This window comes from Bufo bufo, chromosome 2 (genome assembly GCF_905171765.1).
Source record: "Bufo bufo chromosome 2, aBufBuf1.1, whole genome shotgun sequence".
Lineage (NCBI taxonomy): Eukaryota > Metazoa > Chordata > Amphibia > Anura > Bufonidae > Bufo > Bufo bufo.
The window spans coordinates 120,714,435-120,735,655 of NC_053390.1; the positions used below are offsets into that span (position 1 = coordinate 120,714,435).

The window sequence follows — 21,221 nt, forward strand, 5'->3', positions numbered from 1 at the left end:
TAAAGTGGGAGGGATAGGTACGGATACAACAGTAAATGAGCACCACACAGATTGCCGTTAATAGCTATGGTGGAACAATAACCAGACTAACAGCTACAGAAGGCACATATTGGGACCATATCACATGAAGCAGGCAAAATAAATAAATTCATTGAGCCCCTTCGGACGCACTGTCTGTAACCGAAAAGTCCACTGTGCTTCCTTCTGTAATACTCTTTTGTCATTATCACCACCTCTCACAGGTCTCCTTATTATTTTGATTCCCTGGAAGTGAATAGAATTTAAGTCATTATCATGAGCTGAGGCAACCTGACGTGCAATGGGAGTGTCTGCACCCTTACGAATGTCATTTAAATGCTCCCCGATCTGTCTCCGAAATTGTCGGATAGTTTTTCCAACATACTGCATCCCACATTTGCAGGTTGCTAAATATACGATGCCTCGGGTCTTACAGTTGATAAATGACCTGATTGAGTATTGTTTTTTGCGTGACAGTACTGGTAAAGCGGTTCCCAGTCTGAATCGCTTCACACGCTACGCAGCCACTGCAGCGAAAAGTGCCCATGGGTCTAGTCCCTAGCCAAGTAGATGCCACAGGGGATTGATATAGGCCGTGCACCAACCTATCAGGCAGGTTTCTCCCTCTGCGATATGTAATACTCGGCTCATCACCTACAAGGTGACCCACATCTGGGTCTAATTGTAGAATTCCCCAGAATTGAGCAAGAGTAGCTCAAACTGCTTCATGGGCATCATCAAAGGTTGCGATGATACAGATTTTCTCATCCTCCAGTGTTTTCGCCTGTGGAACCAGCAAAGTGTTGCGGTCAGCCGCTAACGAGTGCTGATGTGCCTTAGCCAGCACATGTTGTGGGTACCCTCTCCTACGAAAATCTCTGTTGTAGATCTTTAGCTGCCACCAAATAGTCCGCCACCCTGGAACAGTTGCGCCGCAACCGCAGATATTGTCCCTTAGGGATACCCTTTTTAAGGGTATCCGGATGGCAACTGTCCCATTGGAGCAGACTATTGGTGGCAGTCTTCTTACGGAAGAGACAGGTCCCTAAACAGCCATCCTGATCTTTAAAGACTGTCAAATCCAGGAAATCGATCTTATCATCATGGATCTCAAAGGTGAAAAAGAGTCCCATTTCATTATCATTTAGCACCCGTACAAAGTCAACAAACTCTGACTTGGTCCCTGTCCACAAGATGAACACATCGTCAATAAAGCGAAGCCATAAATTGACGTAGATATACATTAAGAACAAACTAGGGATCGACCGATTATCGGTTTTACCGATATTATCGGCCGATATTCAGGATTTTGGACAGTTATCGGCATCTATTTTGCCGATATTCCGATAACATATGGGGAACACAGATCACGCTGCTCAGCGCTCTCGGTGTTCCCTCAGCAGCACAGGGGAGAAGGAAGCAGTGTCTCCCTCCCCCTGTGATGCTGCTGCCGCCAATGAGAGGAGAGAAGACAAGAGGAGGGGAGGGGCTGTGGCCACTGCGCCACCAATGATGTTGACTTTCTCATTCATTCAAATCGAACAGGAGGCGGGAGCTGGCTGCAGAGTCACATAGCCGGCTCCCGACCTCTATGAGCGGTAGCTGCGATCTGCGGTAGTTAACCCCTTAGGTGCCGCGGATCGCAGCTACCGCTCATAGAGATCGGGAGCCGGCTATGTGTCTCTGCAGCCAGCTCCCATCTCCTGTATATGAATAAATGAGAGATTTATGTTCATTGGTGGCGCAGTGTGGCCCCCCACCCCCACCTTAAAAACATTGGTGGCGCAGTGCGCCCCCCACCCAAGCCCCCCCATTTTTAATCATTGGTGGCAGTGGCCACAGGGTCCCCTCTCCCCTCCTATCGGAGCCCCAGCAGTGTAAGCCTGGGGCTCCGATCAGTTACCATGGCAGCCAGGACGCTATTGAAGCCCTGGCTGCCAAGGTAAGCTCCATGGTGCTGTGTGCACAAAGCACAGAGCAGCAGGGACAGTGTGAGCTCCTATTCACCCTGATGGAGATCTATCAGGGTGAATAGGACAAGGGTTCTAGTCCCTAAGGGGTTTAAAAGTTAGTAAAAATAAATAAACACCAAAATATTAAGTATAAATAAAAAAGAAAGATTTACAAAAAAATAAATAAATACACATTAACAATAAAAATATTAATTTTCAGCAGATGTGTGTAGGATTTTTTTTTCTTCCAAAAATGAAATTTCACAGAATATCGGTATAAATTATCGGCCATCGGCCTGAAAGTTCACTAATTATCGGTATCGGCCCTAAAAAATCAATATCGGTCGATCCCTAGAACAAACTATACTGTAATGTCACCCGATGGTGGCCGACGTCCAGAGTCACTTCTGAAGGAATACACAGCATGGCCATTAGAAGTTTAAGGAGGCTTTGTATTTTTTGTGAAAGGTCATCAATGATCCTCCTCTGCTCTGATATATTATATCCTCCTCTGGCATATTATGTGACAGCTTGGGGAAAAAAAATAAAAGAATCCACATTACTTTGGATCAAGAGTAACAGTGAGTCATGTTGAACTCCCAGCAGGTACCTTGTATCCATGGAAAAGTCGCTACCCACGCGTCTTATACTGTGGACATGTGTATAAGGAATGCTTCTGCACTTCAGGTAGACACAATTTACTTACTTTAAATAACTGGGAAACAGATTAGTTTGCTTGATGAAGCTTGCACTGCAGAGAAATACGGTTTTATAAAAGGATTTGGGATTATAAAAATGTTCTGCAGTTGGCATTTACGCCACAAATAACCTTTGACTGAAGATCTGTTCATCAGTAAGAAACAATATTCAGAATATATTGGGGACTAGCGTTTTGGGTCAGTCCTTGATAGCCTTGGAGGAGGAGCCTAATCTATGACTAGGTGTAAGCCTCAGCAAAAATTAGGCACATCTACCTAGATTGAAAACTACGGGTATAAACATTAGTGAATTTTCCAGGGATGATGGCCCGGCCCCTGCCACTCCCCAATGTCATGGGCAACCGTAAAACTTATTTGCACGGGCGTTTAAAAAGTCACTAAACTGGTGAGTTTTTTCGCCACAAACTGACATAAGGAGTCTGAGTAAATGACCCCCATTATGTTAGGAGTAAAGAGGTCTTCATTTTGACAGCAAGGCTTTGACAATCCCATTAGGAAGCTGGGCAAAACAGACAAAACCAATACAGCCATAATACATAACACTTTTTGATTGCTTGATTGACCAATTTTTTGGGAGGCAATGTGACCCCAAAAAAATGGCTGTTCTGGCATAGCTCTTAATGGACATAAGGTTTTTTTAAGGCGTTAAATTAGGCGCATAAAGCACTAGTGCAGGGTTATTAAGACTGGCGTCTAAAACGACGGTCTTAATAACATTTTACACTTTGTGACCCCCCCAAGGTCATATAAGACCATTGGGGGATATTTAACATTACATTTGTCTTTTTATTGGTGGTTTCTTCTGTAACTGAGGCTGACCTAGTAGCACCAGTTATAGAGGGAATACAGCCACCAAAGAGGTTGTACATGGCTGTACAACCAAACTGCAGAGCTGATCAGGGTCTGCTAAAACCTAGCAGCTTGAGCAGACTCCCGGCAGTCACATGACTGCTGGGACCGGAGCGCTGTGTATAGAGCAATAGGTAAGGTAGGGACAGTGAAAAACTGTCCCTGTCTTCTCTATGGGGAGCTCTGCGTTCACTGACTGTGGGATCCCTGCTCCCACAGCTGCACCATTCATGGGCAGCTGAGATCTCTGCACAGAGATATTTTACAACCGCCTCTGGCCAAACAGGAACTAGTTAACCCGCATATTTTTTATGTAGTCTCAATGACATTTGTTAAAATCTCATTGACTTTGTTGGTACTGTACAACGTTGCGGATTTGCTGCATGAAAATGTGACAAAAATCTTTAGCGTATCCACCACATCTGATCATGCCCTTAACGTCTAGACGTTCTAACCTTTGGCAACTAAAACAATGAAACTGGCAGTAAATAAGAGAGACAGAAGTCAGGCTGAGCAAGCAGAGCAGCAGTGTAAAGCATGGGCTTCTGAAGAGGACAGTTTTGGTCGGACATTGTGGCTAAGCTGCAATCAATACATACTGTACAGCAGATAAACACTACATTTTTTGCAGAAGAGTAAAAATACTCCTCTGACCATTTTTGAGGAGTATTTTTACCCAAGGAGGAGTATCAAAGTTGCGGTAAATCAAATACATAATTCGTAGGCCTACACTTGCTCACATCTGCGTTTGGAGCCTCTGTTGCAAATATTGTCAAAAGACTACACAAAAAAAGCATTATATGCAGGACTTTTTTGTCTGGTAAAAAGACAGATCCTGAACGGAAACTGACCGGATCCCATCATAGTCGGCGGAGTCTGTTCAGCCTTTTCCCTGTCAGTTAGGCCTCCATGTTTTTTGTTTTTTTTTTGCTGAACCTTGCAGGATGGAAAAACATGGTACACTTTCCCATTCTGCAGAGTTCTACAAAAAAAAGTATCTTTTTTTTTTTTTTACGATGGAACTCCATAGTGAAAGATGCCACAGTATGGCATCTGTCTGAGGCGTCCCTTAATGTATACGGTTTTTGTGTACGTTGAACACATGACAAAAACCCACTCTTACGTGCCCGATCCAGCACTTCTAACGGAGCAGAACAACAGAAATAAATAGCGCTGGTGTGAACGTGGCCTAAGAGATAGATATTTATGCAGGGGAACCATTACTAATCTAAATACCATCAGGCAATTATAGCCAAGTGATAAGTCGAGTCCAATATAGTGGAATTAACCCTGTACTTTATCACTTGACTATAATAGCCTGCCTGCATTCACTACACTACACGCATCGGTGTGTGAGGTGCAGTGTATGGTGCATGTAGTGCAATGTATGATGATCACACCCTGCTATCCCCTTGATGTCCGGAGCAGTTTGTCACCTCTGAGGAGTCCTCTTCAGCTCCTCTGCCGCCATGTTTCAGACAAATGACACAGCGCTGAATGTGGGGGAAAAGTCAAAGGCGTATTGGTACACCGTAGACATTTTCCAGGGAGTAATATGGCCTGAACAGGTATCAATGACGCTTGTACAGGCGTTATTGCGACCTCTGCTGTACAGTACTTTCCACAGACTGAATGGTGGACGGACAATATTTCTTTGTGTTGAAATGAGTTTACACGGCCCGATAGCTGAGCTGATTATGGGGACGAACGTTTCTGTGAATGCTCATTCCCGCCAATCTGCCAGTCTAAAGGTGCAGCTGATCGCTGGTGCAGGCAAGTAAATTATCATTTCTGAACTGCAGATCCTGCTGTCTAAACTGCGATCTGCTGCCCAGAAACAATGCAGCTGTAATACTTCACCCCCACTGAACGAGCGGCCAATCGGTTGCTCCTCGCCCCATGTAAACCCAAAATTAAAATTCTCTATCCTAGGAACTCAACCAGTCATGAATAAAATATCACTAACTTGACCGACAGCTTGTCAGAGTATTCAGGATTCCGTACAGATATAAGTTATGAAATACAGGAAGGAAAGCACAACAGATTTTTATTTCTTATTATTAAATATTTCTTATTTACCATATAAAGTGAGCTGCCTCCAATGATCCAGATAAGATCAATATGGTCTTTTAACTCTGGTGTATCTAACAGCTTCAAAGCTTCATCCAGACTCTTGGCAAGATGGTGAGCGCCTTTTGGGGGCTCCCTGTGTTTGACATGAAGACCTTTTAAATTCAGTACAGTTAGAAGTGAATTTTATCTTGGGTGGAAAAAAACAAAAAACAACAAAACAGTAATTTCTCCATTAAAGGGGTTATCCCATCTTAGACAATGGGGGCATATCGCTAGGATATGCCCCCATTGTCTGATAGGTGTGGGTCCCACACCTACCAGGAGAATGGAATAGAGAAAGTTGAGGAGGGCGCACTGCGCAGCCACCCTCCATTCATTTCTATGGAGCCGCCGAAAATAGCAGAGCGCTGGCTCTGCTATTTCCGTCGACACCATAGAAATGAATGGGAGAGGTGGCCGCGCATGCGCGGTTTGCTCCAATTCACTTCAATGGGAGAGGCGGGGAGCTGCGCCTGGTGGTGGACGGACCCCAGGAAAACCAGGGTCCTCCAGCCACAACTCTCCCCAGCTTCGTTCTCCTTGTAGGTGCGGTTCCCAGAGGTGGAACCCGCACCTATCAGACAATGGGGGCATATACTAGCGATATGCCCCCATTGTCTAAGATGGGATAACCCCTTTAACTCCTTAACGACTACGGTAGATATTTGTTCAGGTTTTGCCTCTCAATGACATGGGTGTAAAAGGCCTAGTTTTTGACAGTACAATTATATATTGATTACTTCGCAATTTATATACATTTTAGTTTTACATTGCAAATATAAAAAAATAACAACCAAGAAGAAGCACTACTGGGACTGCTCTGCATATGCTGCTATTAGTGCTTGGGTCTCTAATCCCACATACTCCTTAGTTGTGCTCTGTGTCTTTAAAGAATCCATATACAATGTGTAGTAGAGCATAACACGGCACTCACACGGGAGTAAAAATCTTCTTGCTTTATTGCTTTCTGCGGGTTACATAAACATGGACATGAACATCTAGGCGATGGCCGTTTCCTGCACACCTGCACATAAACCGTGGCACGCCCCTAAAAGGCACCTAATCAACCACATTATAGAGCACTAAAAACAAGGATAAAAATGTGTACCTGAGACACCAGGAATTTCACCCTAACCACACAGTATTGCGCTCCCTTAGGAGATACAGTATTTCATAAAAAACACACTAAGGTCATTCCTGTTGTTTAACCCTAGAGGGCCCAACGCCCCGGTTTTCATGATAATTTCTGCCTCCTTTTGCAATAACATTTTTTCTCTATCTCCTCCCTTTGTTACCTGTTGTAAACAGTGCCCACTTTCGCTAACCTGTTCCTGGCGGAATTTGAAGATGACCAGATTTAGGATATAAGGAATCCATATGTACAATATATCAAGTTATATTTGTGATACATTGATGACGGGTTGGTGCGGATCCGTCATGGATCTGCACAGAGGGATCCGTTCAGATAATACAAACATCTGCATCCGTTCAGAACGGATCCGGTTGTATTATCTTAAACATAGCCAAGACGAGTCCGTCTTGAACACCATTGAAAGTCAATGCAGGACGGATCCGTTTTGTTATTGTATTGAGCCAAATTGTGTCATAGAAAACGGATCCGTCCCCATTGACTTACATTGTGTGTCAGAACAGATCCGTTTGGCTCAGTTTCGTCAGACGGACACCAAAACGATGCAGGCAGAGTTTTGGTGTCCGCCTCCAAAGCGGAATGGAGACTGAACTGATGCATTCTGAGCGGATCCTGATCCATTCAGAATGCATTAGGGCAAAACTGATCCGTTTTGGACCGCTTGTGAGAGCCCTGAACGGATCTTACAAACGGAAAGCCAAAACGCCAGTGTGAAAGTAGCCTTAAATGATAACAATTGTAATATGTTTTTTACATCACAGTTTGGAGATAATATCCTACAGTTCCTAGATGTTGAAATAGAGATAAAAGGAGTGATTCATACTAGAGAATTTAGGAAGAGCACAGCTACTAACCACTTATTGAGATATGATAGTTACCATCCTGTATACATTTATCAATTCTTACGACTCCGAAGGATTAACAGTAGCACTGAACACTTTGATTTACAAGCACAGCAATGAGCTTTCGTCTAAGGCTACTTTCACACCTGCGCTTAGGTGCGGATCCGTCTGGTATCTGCACAGATGGATCCGCACCTATAATGCAAACGTTAGTATCCGTTCAGTACGGACCCGTCTGCATAACTCAATCAAAAAAAAGTCTAAGTGTAAGTCAATGGGTTACATTGAAAGTCAATGGGGGTCGGATCCGTTTACAATTGCACCAATATTGTGTCAATGTGAACGGATCCGTGCCCATTGACTTACATTATAAGTCAGGACGGATCCGTTTGGCTCCGCATCGTCAGGCGGACACCAAAACGCTGCAAGCTGCGTTTTAGTGACCGCCTCGAAAACGCAACGGAGACCAAACGCAGCCAAATCGATGCATTCTGAACGGATCCTTATCCATTCAGAATGCGTTGTGGCTAAAGTGATCCGTTTGGGGCCGCTTGTGAGAGCCCTGAAACGGATCTCACAGGCGGACCCAGAAACGGCAGTGTGAAAGTAGCCTAAGGCAGAGAGGATAACCCTGTAACGTCATACAGGAGTCCTATAAAAGGGCTCAGGGTCAGGATCAATATATGTTACTACAAACTAATAAAAACAAAAAGAAAGAAAAAAGATTTACTTTTTCTTTTTAGTTTAGTCCTATGGCAGATGCAATCAAGGCCTCTGTAAAGAAGAATTGGCACATAATAGCAAGTGATCCGCAGCTAAAAGAGGTAGCTAATCAGTCTCCACTGGTTAGTTTTAGACACAGTAAGAACCTGCGAGATTTGCTAGTGAAGGGTAGGTTTGAGAGACAGTCTGAACAGGGAGCTAACTGGCCAAGACGTATGATGCCGGAGGGTAATCATCGCTGTGGCCAATGTCGTTTTTGCAGCAATTAAAGGGATCATATGTAAGATTGGGCAATAGTGAATTCTTTTTAACCTCTTCAGGACACAGGGCGTACAGGTACGCCCTTATGACCTGGTACTTAAGGACACAGGGCGTACCTGTACGCCCTGTGTATTTCTGATCACCGCCGCGCAGCGGGCGGTGATCGGAAGCCGATGCCTGCTCAAATCATTGAGCAGGCACCTCGGCTAAATGCCCGGGGGGGTCCCGTGACCCCCCCATGTCGTTGATCGCAACAAACCGCAGGTCAATTCAGACCTGCGGTTTGCTGCGCTTTCTGCAGTTTCTGATCCCCACAGTCCCTGACCGGGGAGATCAGAAATTTTAGTATGCCTTAACTATATATGTTTCACCCCCCCTGCACCCCTGAATGATTTGATGGCGGCGGGAGGTGCAGGAAGGGGGGGTTGTGGGCGGTGCGGGAGGCGGGGCAGGCGCCTCCCCTTGAATAATCGTTGGTGGCCAGTGGGTATACCAGGGTGTCAGCAGATTGCTGACACCCTGGTATAAACGGCGGACATCTGTGATGCGATGTCAGCCGTTTAACCCTTTCCATACCGCGGTCCGTACGGACCGCTGTATGGAAAAGGTTAACTGCTCAGGGGGCTCCCTCCTTCTCCCATCGGGGGGCTGCTGTGCCTTTGCAGCCCCCCGATGGAGAAGGAGAGAGCCCCCAGACAGCCCCCCTCCTTACCCTTCCCCGTCTGCGCAGTTGTGGCCACAACTGATCAGACGGGGAAGGTTCCCATGGCAACAGGACGCCTTCTCAGGCATCCTGCTGTCCATGGTGCTGAACAGATCTGTGCTAAAGGCAGAGATCTGTTCAGACAAAGTGTAAGTAAAATACAGTACAAAACACTATATAGTGTACTGTACTGTATTATACAGACATCAGACCCACTGGATCTTCAAGAACCAAGTGGGTCTGGGTCAAAAAAAAAAAGTTAAAGAAAGTTAAAAAATAGTAAAAATCAAAAAACACATTTATCACTGATTAAAAACGAAAAAAATTAAATTCCTTACACATGTTTGGTATTGCCGCGTCCGTAAAGACCTGATCTATAAAACGGTCATGTTACTTTACCCGAATGGTGAACGCCATAAAAATAAAAAATAAACTATGATTAAATTGAAATTTTGCCCACCTTACTTCCCAAAAAAGGTAATAAAAGTGATCAAAAAAGTCGCGTGTACGCCAAAATTGTAACAATCAAACAGTCATCTCATCCCGCAAAAATCATACCCTACCCAAGATAATCGCCCAAAAAATGAAAAAACTATGGCTCTTGGACTATGGAAACACTAAAACATGATTTTTTTTGTTTCAAAAATGAAATCATTGTGTAAAACTTACATAAATAAAAAAAAAAGTATACATATTAGGTATCGCCGCGTCCGTATCGACCGGCTCTATAAAAATATCACATGACCTAACCCCTCAGGTGACCACCGTAAAAAAATAAAAATAAAAACGGTGTAAAAAAAGCCATTTGTTGTCATCTTACGTCACAAAATGTGTAATAGCAAGCGATCAAAAAGTCATATGCACCCCAAAATAGTGCCAAACAGTCATCTCATCCCGCAAAAAATGAGACCCTACTTAAGATAATTGCCCAAAAACTGAAAAAACTATGGCTCTTAGACTATGGAGACACTAAACATTTTTTTGGTTTTAAAAATGAAATCATTGTGTAAAACTTACATAAATAAAAAAAATTGTATACATATTAGGTATCGCCGTGTCCGTGACAACCTGCTCTATAAAATTACCACATGATCTAACCTGTCAGATGAATGTTGTAAATAAAAAAAAACAGTGCCAAAAAAGCTATTTCTTGTTACCTTGCCGCACAAAAAGTGTAATATAGAGCAACCAAAAATCATATGTACCCTAAACTAGTACCAACAAAACTGCCACCCTATCCCGTAGTTTCTAAAATGGGGTCACTTTTTTGGAGTTTCTACTCTAGGGGTGCATCAGGGGGCTTCAAATGGGACATTGTGTCAAAAAAACCAGTCCAGCAAAATCTGCCTTCCAAAAACTGTATGGCATTCCTTTCCTTCTGCGCCCTGCCGTGTGCCCGTACAGCAGTTTACGACCACATATGGGGTGTTTCTGTTAACTACAGAATCAGGGCCATAAATAATGAGTTTTGTTTGGCTGTTAACCCTTGCTTTGTAACTGGAAAATAAATATTAAAATGGAAAATCTGCCAAAAAAGTGAAATTTTGAAATTGGATCTCTATTTCCCATTAAATCTTGTGCAACACCTAAAGGGTTAACAAAGTTTGTAAAATCAGTTTTGAATACCTTGAGGGGAGTAGTTTCTTAGATGGGGTCACTTTTATGGAGTTTCTACCCTAGGGGTGCATCAGGGGGGCTTCAAATGGGACATGGTGTAAATAAACCAGTCCAGCAAAATCTGCCTTCCAAAAACCAAACGGCGCACCTTTCACTCTACGCCCCGCTGTGTGGCCGTACAGTAGTTTACGGCCACATATGGGGTGTTTCTGTAAACAGCAGAGTCAGGGCAATAAAGATACAGTCTTGTTTGGCTGTTAACCCTTGCTTTGTTAGTGGAAAAAATGGGTTAAAATGGAAAATTAGGCAAAAACAAAATTCTCAAGTTTCATCCCCATTTGCCAATAACTCTTGTGCAACACCTAAAGGGTTAACGAAGTTTGTAAAATCAGTTTTGAATACCTTGAGGGGTGTAGTTTATAGAATGGGGTCATGTTTGGGTGGTTTCTATTATGTAAGCCTCGCAAAGTGACTTCAGACCTGTAGAGGTCCCTAAAAATTGGGTTTTTGTAAATTTCTGAAAAATTTCAAGATTTGCTTCTAAACTTCTAAGCCTTGTAACATCCCCAAAAAATAAAATATCATTCCCAAAACAATTCAAACATGAAGTAGACATATGGGGAATGTAAAGTCATCACAATTTTTGGGGGTATTACTATGTATTACAGAAGTAGAGAAACTGAAACTTTGAAATTTGCTAATTTTTGGTAAATTAGGTATTTTTTTATGCAAAAAATATATATTTTTTTACTTCATTTTACCAGTGTCATGAAGTACAATATGTGACGAAAAAACAATATCAGAACGGCCTGGATAAGTCAAAGCGTTTTAAAGTTATCAGCACTTAAAGTGACACTGGTCAGATTTGCAAAAAATGGCCAAGTCCTTAAGGTGAAATAGGGCTGAGTCCTTAAGGGGTTAAAGGGGTATTCTCATCTTAATGATCACTGTTAAATCTGTTAATGATTTAACAGTGATCATTTTTCTAAATATATTTAATTAACTAATTCCCACCCCTTAGAAGAAAATAAACATAAGGTCCTAAGGTGAAATAAGGCTGTGTCCTGAAGGGGTTAAAGGAGTTTTTTTTTACGTGTAAGACTAACTATGTAGTGTATGCTATTATATGCACATGTGGTTTATACAATATAGGGAAAACAGTCAGGGTGATGCAGGTTCGCTTTGGCGAGCATGCACACTCACTTAGAACTAAGGTGGGAGCACCGAGATTGATCGACCACATGTGTGAGCAACATGGAGGCGATATTGGCCAAATGCGGATCTGTGGTTTATTCTGTTTACAACAGGTAATAAAAGGAGGAGATAGAGAAAAATTTTTTATTGCAAAAGGAGGCAGAAATGATCATAAAACCCGGGGCGTTGGGCCCTCTAGGGTTAAACAGGAATGACCTTAGTGTGTTTTTATGAAATACTGTATCTCCTAAGGGAGCGCAATACTGTGTGGTTAAGGTAAAATTCCCGGTGAGTAGGGTTCATATCTTACTGCAACTAGAAAGATTTGTGTATCAGAAGAGAAATAACCTCAAAAAGTTTGAAAAGATATGGGGCAGATGGGCGCAACATTATAATATTGTGGATTAACTTAGAGAAAATAGGTTGATCTGAGAACAGGTTGGTGATTACTCTGCTTTGATCTCGCAAACATACGGGCTATTGTGATAATGTACTCTAGTATCATATTTCTAACAATGCAGCTATATGAACAGTATGGATGATGGGTGTGCACATTTTAGTTTAGTGCTGAATTTATGCCTGGAAAAGAGCCGGATGGATTTGCCTATACTCTCAACGTTGGGACTTTTCCTACCAGAGACTTTTGGATATCTTCTCCTTTGATTCGGGACATTCGGGACCTGGGGTGGGGAGGGGGGAGACTGTCTTCTTTATTTGTTGAAAAAGTGTTCAATACAAATAATCAGATCTAAAAAAAAAGGGTAAAATTCCCGGTCTCTCAGGTACACATTTTTTATCCTTTTTTTTTGTGCCGTGATTTGTATCGTGCTGTATAATGTGGTTCATTAGGTGCCTTTAAGGGGTGTGCCACAGTTTGTGTGGGAAGGCCAGACGAAGTGCAGGTGTGCAGGAAACGGCTGTCGCCTAGATGTTTATGTCCACGTTTATGTAAGGGTCCATTCACATGTCCGTAAGTGTTTTGCGGATCCACAAAACACAGACACCGGCAATGTGCATTCCGCATTTTGCGGACCGCACATCGCCGGCACTAAGGCTGGGTTCACACGGGCGTTGCGGGAACACCCGCGATTTTTCAGCGCGAGTGCAAAACATTGTAATGCGTTTTGCACTCGCATGAGAAAAATCGCGCATGTTTGGTGCCCAAACCCGAACTTCTTCACAGAAGTTCGGGCTTGGGATCGGTGTTCTGTAGATTGTATTATTTTCCCTTATAACATGGTTATAAGGGAAAATAATAGCATTCTGAATACAGAATGCATAGTAAAACAGCGCTGGAGGGGTTAAAAAAAAATAAAAAATTTAACTCACCTTAGTCCACTTGATCGCGTAGCCCGGCATCTCCTTCTGTCTCCTTTGTTGAACAGGACCTGTGGCGAGCATTAATTACAGGAACAGGACCTTTAATGACGTCACTCCGGTCATCACATGATCCATCACCATGGTAAAAGATCATGTGACGTACCATGTGATGACCGGAGTGACGTCATCAAAAGGTCCTGTTCTTGTAATTAATGCTCACCACAGGTCCTATTCAACAAAGGAGACAGAAGGAGATGCCGGGCTACGAGATCAAGTGGACTAAGGCGAGTTAAATTATTTTATTTATTTTAACCTTTCCAGCGCTATTTTACTATGCATTCTGTATTCAGAATGCTATTATTTTCCCTTATAACCATGTTATAAGGGAAAATAATAATGATCGGGTCTCCATCCCGATAGTCTCCTAGCAACCGTGCATGAAAATCGCATCGCATCCGCACTTTCTTGCGGATGCTTGTGATTTTCATGCAACCCCATTCACTTCTATGGGGCCTGCGTTGCGTGAAAAACGCATAATATAGAGCATTTCCGGCGATTTTCACGCAACGCATAAGTGATGCGTGAAAATCACCGCTCATGTGAACAGCCCCATAGAAATGAATGGGTCGGTATTCAGTGCGAGTGCAATGCGTTCACCTCACGCATCGCATCCGCGCGGAATACTCGCCCGTGTGAAAGGGGCCTAATAGAAAATGCCTATTCTATTCCGCAATTGCAGACAAGAATAGGACATGTTCTATTTTTTTCGGGATCAGAATTGCAGACCCGGAAGTGCGGGTCCGCAATTTCCGGATACGGGCCGCACATCGTGCGACCCCTTATAAATGAATGGGTCAGCAATTCCGTTCAGCAAAATGCGGAACGGAATTGCGGACGTGTAAATGGAGCCTAACCTGCAGAAAGCAATAAAGCAAGAAGATTTTCACTCCCGTGTGAGTGCTGTGTTATGCTCTACTACACATAGCAAACATAAAAAAGTTATTTGACATTTCTTTTTTCACTTTATTGTTTACATTGTACATATTTCACATCGAATAACTTGTAAAATGAACATATTTACATATTTCACACTGAATACCTAGTAAGTGTAGTTTTATTTACTTATGTAATGTATGCGCAATAACATTTATTTTATGACAAATAGCTTTTTTTTTTTTCAAGCTTTTTAAATGAACAAATATTAAATTTTTCATAATCCCATTAAGGAGTTACTGGTTCTAATTATAATGTATTAGCAGGCTCCTGGGTTCGTTCACTATTGCTCCCCGGTCGGCTTTTCATCTCCCTGATGTGCTAATATCAATACCCTATTAACTGGGGAACACATGGCCACTGCAGCCAATCACTGGCCACAGAGGTGACATGCTCCCTTGCGTCACACCAAATGGTCACATGACACAAGGGGAGCAGGTCACATCTCCCGATCAATACGATGTTGATATCAGTGCACCAGGGAGACAAAGAGCCGCCAGGGGAACAAAAGAGAACGAACCCAGCGGTGGGGACCTGGTTAGTATGATCAGCACCGCGGGTGGGTGACTGACTGTGAGGTCTGATATAACGTTGAAAACCCCCTTTAAACCTTAGACCAAGGGTCAGCAACCTTCGGCACTCCAGCTGTTGTGAAACTACAACATGCAAAGCTGCTCAACTGTTCTCTAAACTTTCACAGAAGGAAATGGAGCATGCTGGGAGTTGTAGTTTTTCAACAGCTGGAGAGCCGAATGTTGCTGAACCCTGCCTTAGACATTACATTTAACAAAGACATCTGAGGAATGCATCATTTTGTTATCTTTTACCTTCAGATTTCATATCCTTTTTGCCTACCCGGTCAGATATGTGCTGTACCCATTGTACAACCACTTTTTCCTCAGTTACTATGGAGATAATATATGGACAATCACTACTGATGTACAGAGCAGATAGTGAAGGCTGCAAGTGGCTGTACCTGCAGTGCTGTCCGTTATGCATAGTGAATACGGGCGGTCTAAACTCACTATTTCTGCAGACAGCCGGTGGATTAATGCACTTCTGAAAACACTTGTCTTCCTTCTTAAAGACGTTCTGTGGTATTAAAGTGCCAACATAAATGCAGTACCCTAATTCTTAATAAACCATGAGGCAGATTATGCCATTACACCAGTTAGTGATTCTATAAGATGTATGCATTCTCAACATAGACCTGTTTCCCTTTATAGACTGGAGGGGGTGCTCCTAAGTGTGGCTGATTTATGAAAGTTCTAGGACTTGTGGTCCATCACGCTCCACATCCACCTTGTTAGGGAACATGTCATATTCTGGGTTAAATACAAAAGCGTAGATGAGATAGGTTAATTCTGAAGGGCATTTGAAAGATAAAGCCGTGTGTACATATCCTTTAAGGGGGTACTGCACGAAGGTGAAAGAGTAATCTTTTCTACTTTTCCTGCTGATCTGTCTTGTGACACAGGATGCTACCACAGACTGTTCATAGTAAAACCGATCATGGAGCAAAGGCAAGTTTCTTCAGGGAATAACTAAGGCAGCTTTCAGACGAGTAAATGTCACGCTCTGGACTCGCAGCGCATCTCCCGTCCTAAACGTCCAGCACTGCCAGGGTGGCATAGCATTATATTGATTTATGATGCCATGTAATCTAGGGATCGACCGATATTGATACCGATAATTTGTGAACTTTCAGGCCGATAGCCGATAATTTATACCGATATTCTGGGAATTTTCACTTTTGAAAAAAAATAAAATTTCCTACACAAATCTGCTGAAAATTAATGTTTATTGTTAATGTGTATTTTTTTTTTTTGTAAATCTTTCTTTTTCATTTATACTTTAATATTTTTTTTTTTTTCTAACTTTTAGCCCCCTTAGGGACTAGAACCCTTGTCCTATTCACCCTGATAGATCTCTATCAGGGTGAATAGGAGCTCACACTGTCCCTGCTGCTCTGTGCTTTGTGCACACAGCAGCATGGAGCTTATCATGGCAGCCAGGGCTTCAACAGCGTCCTGGCTGCCATGGTAACCGATCGGAGGAGCAGGGGAGAGGGGATCCTGTGGCCACTGCCACCAATGATTAATACTGGGGGGGGCGCACTGCGCCACCAACGTTTTTAATACTGGGATGGGGGTGGGGGGCGCACTGCGCCACCAATGAAGATAAGTCTTTCATTAATTCATATACAGGAAGCGGGAGCTGGCTGCAGAATCACATAGCCGGCTCCAGACCTCCATGAGCGGTAGCTGCGATCTGCGGCACCTAAGGGGTTAACTACCGCGGATCGCAGCTACCGCTCATAGAGGTCGGGAGCCGGCTATGTGATTCTGCAGCCAGCTCCCGCCTCCTGTATATGAATTAATGAAAGACTTATCTTCATTGGTGGAGCGGTGGCCACAGCCCCTCCCCTTCTTTTGTCCTCTCTCCTCTAATTGGCGGCAGCGGCATCACAGGGGGGAGGGAGACACTGCTTCCTTCTCCCCTGTGGTGCTGAGGGAACACAGAGCGCTGTCAGCAGCGCGTTCTGTGTTCCCCATATGTTATCGGTATATATCAGCGAAATAGATGCCGATAACGTTCAAAATCCTGAATATCGGCCGATAATATCGGTAATACCGATAATCGGTCGATCCCTAATGTAATCCTTAGAGGTCTGGAATGTATTGGATAACACTGACAGCATTATGTCAGTGTTATCCAATACGTTCCAGAACTGTAAGGGTAATAGCATCATAAATAAATATAATGTTATGCCACCCTGGCAGTGCTGGACGTTTAGGACGGGAGCTGCGCTGCGAGTCCGGAACGTGATACTCGCTCGTCTGAAAACAGACACATACTCACTTAGGCTTCTGCATTCATTTAGAGAAAATGTTTTGGCTTTGCACACTGCACTAATGTAAAGATGCAGCATGGAGGCAATGCCCTAAAAGAATTATGTCACTGGATGAATTAAAATATTAAGGTCCCTTTAAAACGGGCCAATTCAGCAGGAGATTGTCGGGAAGGAAAAGAGAAAACCTGCTTGTCAGTGAAGAAGACTGACGTATTTACACGCAGCGATCTCCTCCATAGTATGGGGAGGAGAGAACACTAATGCCATCGCTCATCCCCATACAGAATCATAGTTTGTCGACAGCAGAGTGCTGTTTACACACCACGATCTGCTGCCGTCTGATGACAATTTAGGTGACTACACAAACGATCCAATTACCCGATGAATGAGCCAAGGGTAATCAGCGGCACCTTTAGGCTCCATTCACACGTCTGCAATTCTGTTCTGCATTTTGTGGAACGCAATTGCGGACCCATTAATTTCTATGGGGCCACACTATGTGCTGTCCGGATCCGGAAATGCACTTCCGGGTCCACAATTCCGTTCCCGAAAAAAATAGAATATGTCCTATTCTTGTCCGCAATTGGGGACAAGATTAGGCTTTTTTTTTTATTATAGTGCCGGGGATGTACGGTCCGCAAAATGCGGAACGCACATTGCCGGTGTCCGTGTTTTGCGGATCCGCAAAACACATACGGGTGTGTGAATGGACACTTACAATGCCAGATAATCGCTAACAAGCGTTCGTATGAACCTGTAAGGACAAGCCCTAGAGCTATTCTAAAATAAAGGAAGCTTCTGGGGGCTTTCAGAAGACTCACTGTACCCATTCACTGTTTTATATGTCTATCCCGGCTGGTACGCTGCCTTACCCCTAGAGGGTACTCAAGATTTGAAGCTCACAGACAATAGGCGATGTACAGGGTATGGCTTTGGATCCTGAGGATCTGCAGCCCCAGGACATACTAGGAGTCTACGAAACAGGTTAGACATACCCAAAATATGTATGATCACATACTGTACCTTCAGTAAATTTTAAACTGCCTCTGTGTGCACATATACCGTAGTATTACCGCTAAATAGACTTTTTTAAATTTGCATTTGTTATTGTCTACTGTAAATTCTGATATAATCAGGCTTTGGATAGTATTGCCACAGCAATTTGGGAGAGGAACTTTTTTGGGTTGGGTAAGTTTTTTGCGCTTTTTTTTTTGATTGTTATACTCTGTCCCTGAAAGGCCACAAAACACCATCAGGAGACATTATTATTTTACTTAAACTAAACTTTTCCACTGTAAGTGGACCTGTATACAGCAGCCTCAGTTACAAATGAAATCTGCCGAGAACAATTGTCACTGTTAGGCCTCTTTCACACGGGCGTTGCGGGAAAATGTGCGGGTGCGTTGCGGGAACACGCGCGATTTTTCCGCGCGAGTGCAAAACATTGTAATGCGTTTTGCACTCGCGTGAGAAAAATCGCGCATGTTTGGTACCCAAACCCGAACTTCTTCACATAGTAAAATAGCGCTGGAGGGGTTAAAAATAAATAAAAATTTAACTCACCTTAGTCCACTTGATCGCGCTGACGGCTTCTCGTCTGTCTCCTTTGCTGAACAGGACCTGTGGTGAGCATTCATTGCAGGAACAGGACCTGTGGTGACGTCACTCCGGTCATCACATGATCCATCACCATGGTAAAAGATCATGTGATGGACCATATGATGACCGGAGTGACGTCACCACAGGTCCTGTTCCTGCAATGAATGCTCACCACAGGTCCTGTTCAGCAAAGAAGGAGACAGACGAGAAGTCGGCAGCGCGATCAAGTGGACTAAGGAGAGTTAAATATATATTTTTAACCCCTCCAGCGCTATTTTACTATGCATGCAGTATTCAGAATGCTATTATTTTCCCTTATAACCATGTTATAAGGGAAAATAATAATGATCGGGTCTCCATCCCGATCGTCTCCTAGCAACCGTGCGTTAAAAATCGCACCGCATCCGCACTTGCTTGCGAATTTCACGCAACCCCATTCACTTCTATGGGGCCTGCGTTGCATGAAAAACGCAGAATATAGAGCATGCTGCGATTTTTACGCAACGCACAAGTGATGCGTGAAAATCACTGCTCATGTGAACAGCCCCATAGAAATGAATGGGTCGGTATTCAGTGCGGGTGCAATGCGTTCAACTCACGCATCGCATCCGCGCGGAATACTCGCCCATGTGAAAGGGGCCTTAGGGCTGTGCTGGGTCTAGTTATATCCAGGACCAGCCTCCTGGTACCTGGCTTGGATTCTAAGGGCTCTTTCACACTTGCGTTCTTTTCTTCCGGCATAGAGTTCCGTCGTCGGGGCTCTAGGCCGGAAGAATCCTGATCAGTTTTATCCTAATGTATTCTGAATGGAGAGAAATCCGTTCAGGATGCATCAGGATGTCTTCAGTTCCGGACCGGAACGTTTTTTTGGCCAGAGAAAATACCGCAGCATGCTGCGCTTTTTGCGCCGGCCAAAAATCCTGAACACTTGCCGCAAGGCCGGATCCGGAATTAATGCCCATTGAAAGGCATTAATCCGGATCCGGCCTTAAGCTAAACGTCGTTTCGGCGCATTGCCGAATCCGACGTTTAGCTTTTTCTGAATGGTTACCATGGCTGCCAAGACGCTAAAGTCCTGGCAGCCATGGTAAAGTGTAGTGGGGAGCGGGTGAGCAGTATACTTACAGTCCGTGCGGCTCCCCGGGCGCTCCAGAGTGACGTCAGGGTGCCCCACGCAGATGGATGACGTGATCGCATGGAAACACGTCATCCATGCGCATGGGGCGCTCTGACGTCATTCTGGAGCGCCCCGGGAGCCGCACGGACTGTAAGTATACTGCTCCCCCGCTCCCCACTACTACTATGGCAACCAGGACTTTAATAGCGTCCTGGGTGCCATAGTAACACTGAACGCATTTTGAAGACGGATCCGTCTTCAAATGCTTTCAGTTCACTTGCGTTTTTCCGGATCCGGCGTGTAATTCCGGCAAATGGAGTACATGCCGGATCCGGACAACGCAAGTGTGAAAGAGCCCTAAGTGAAACAGCATAGCTTCCATGTACCACAATGGGGGCTACTGAAACAGAGATCGCTGGCGCGCTCCACTGTTTCCTGGCCAGGTGGTGGTCAGGACTGTGTCTCATCTTGCCTTAGTAATGGAGAGATGACACTACCCCTTTAAAGAAAAAGACAGATCTATAAAGATCCCACTCAAACCAGCTCTGTGGTGGGAGAGCCTCTAATACACAATCACTTGCATTTTTTCATCTTAATTTACTGATTTACAAAATTTTCAATATGGTACTAGAGTTCTGTGACTTAAAAGATTTTTTTTTTGTTCACCTATTTTTTCACTGGCTCATTTTGAGATGTTTTGTATACTTTTAACCTATAAAAGACGAACTGTGACATCTGACATGTCTATTCTAGTAAATGATTGTATTCCCTATAATATTACAATTCTGCAGCGACTCTTCTGACACCTACAAGTACACGCTTACAATGTTCAATAACTGCTGTCAGTGTCAGACTGTACGGACACTGCATTCACTCAAATGGCAATCAATGTACCAAAATACTGAAACCTGAGAAGATGCACGTTACTTACGAGAGCTCCTTGCTTAGAACTATGTTTATTCGTTCCTTTAAAGGTCGATTCTTCTCTGGAATGGAGAACCAGGTTTTCCTGCCCATAATGACTACATTTTGCTTGCCTGTGGGAGGAGAAGTACACATCACTTATTCTGGTCTATACATTTTACAGGTTGCTACAGAAACCTTCTACTACAGTGCCATCTAGTGGATGACCAGCATAATGACATGTCTGTAAACATCTCAAAGACAATGTGGCAGATTTATTAAAAGGGTTGTATAG

At 43.7% G+C, this 21,221-nt stretch overlaps 1 protein-coding gene across 1 annotated transcript in view; it reads right to left on the reverse strand.

Annotated features, from left to right (window-relative positions):
• DHFR (dihydrofolate reductase) overlaps positions 1-21,221 on the reverse strand; it is an 88,990-nt gene that overhangs the window by 23,798 nt on the left and 43,971 nt on the right. Inside the window, exons 3-4 of the mRNA XM_040421495.1 lie at positions 20,955-21,060; positions 5,618-5,744 (exon numbers count right to left, since the gene is read on the reverse strand). Coding sequence (XP_040277429.1) covers positions 5,618-5,744; positions 20,955-21,060 — 233 coding nt within the window. The remainder of the gene's footprint in view (positions 1-5,617; positions 5,745-20,954; positions 21,061-21,221) is intronic.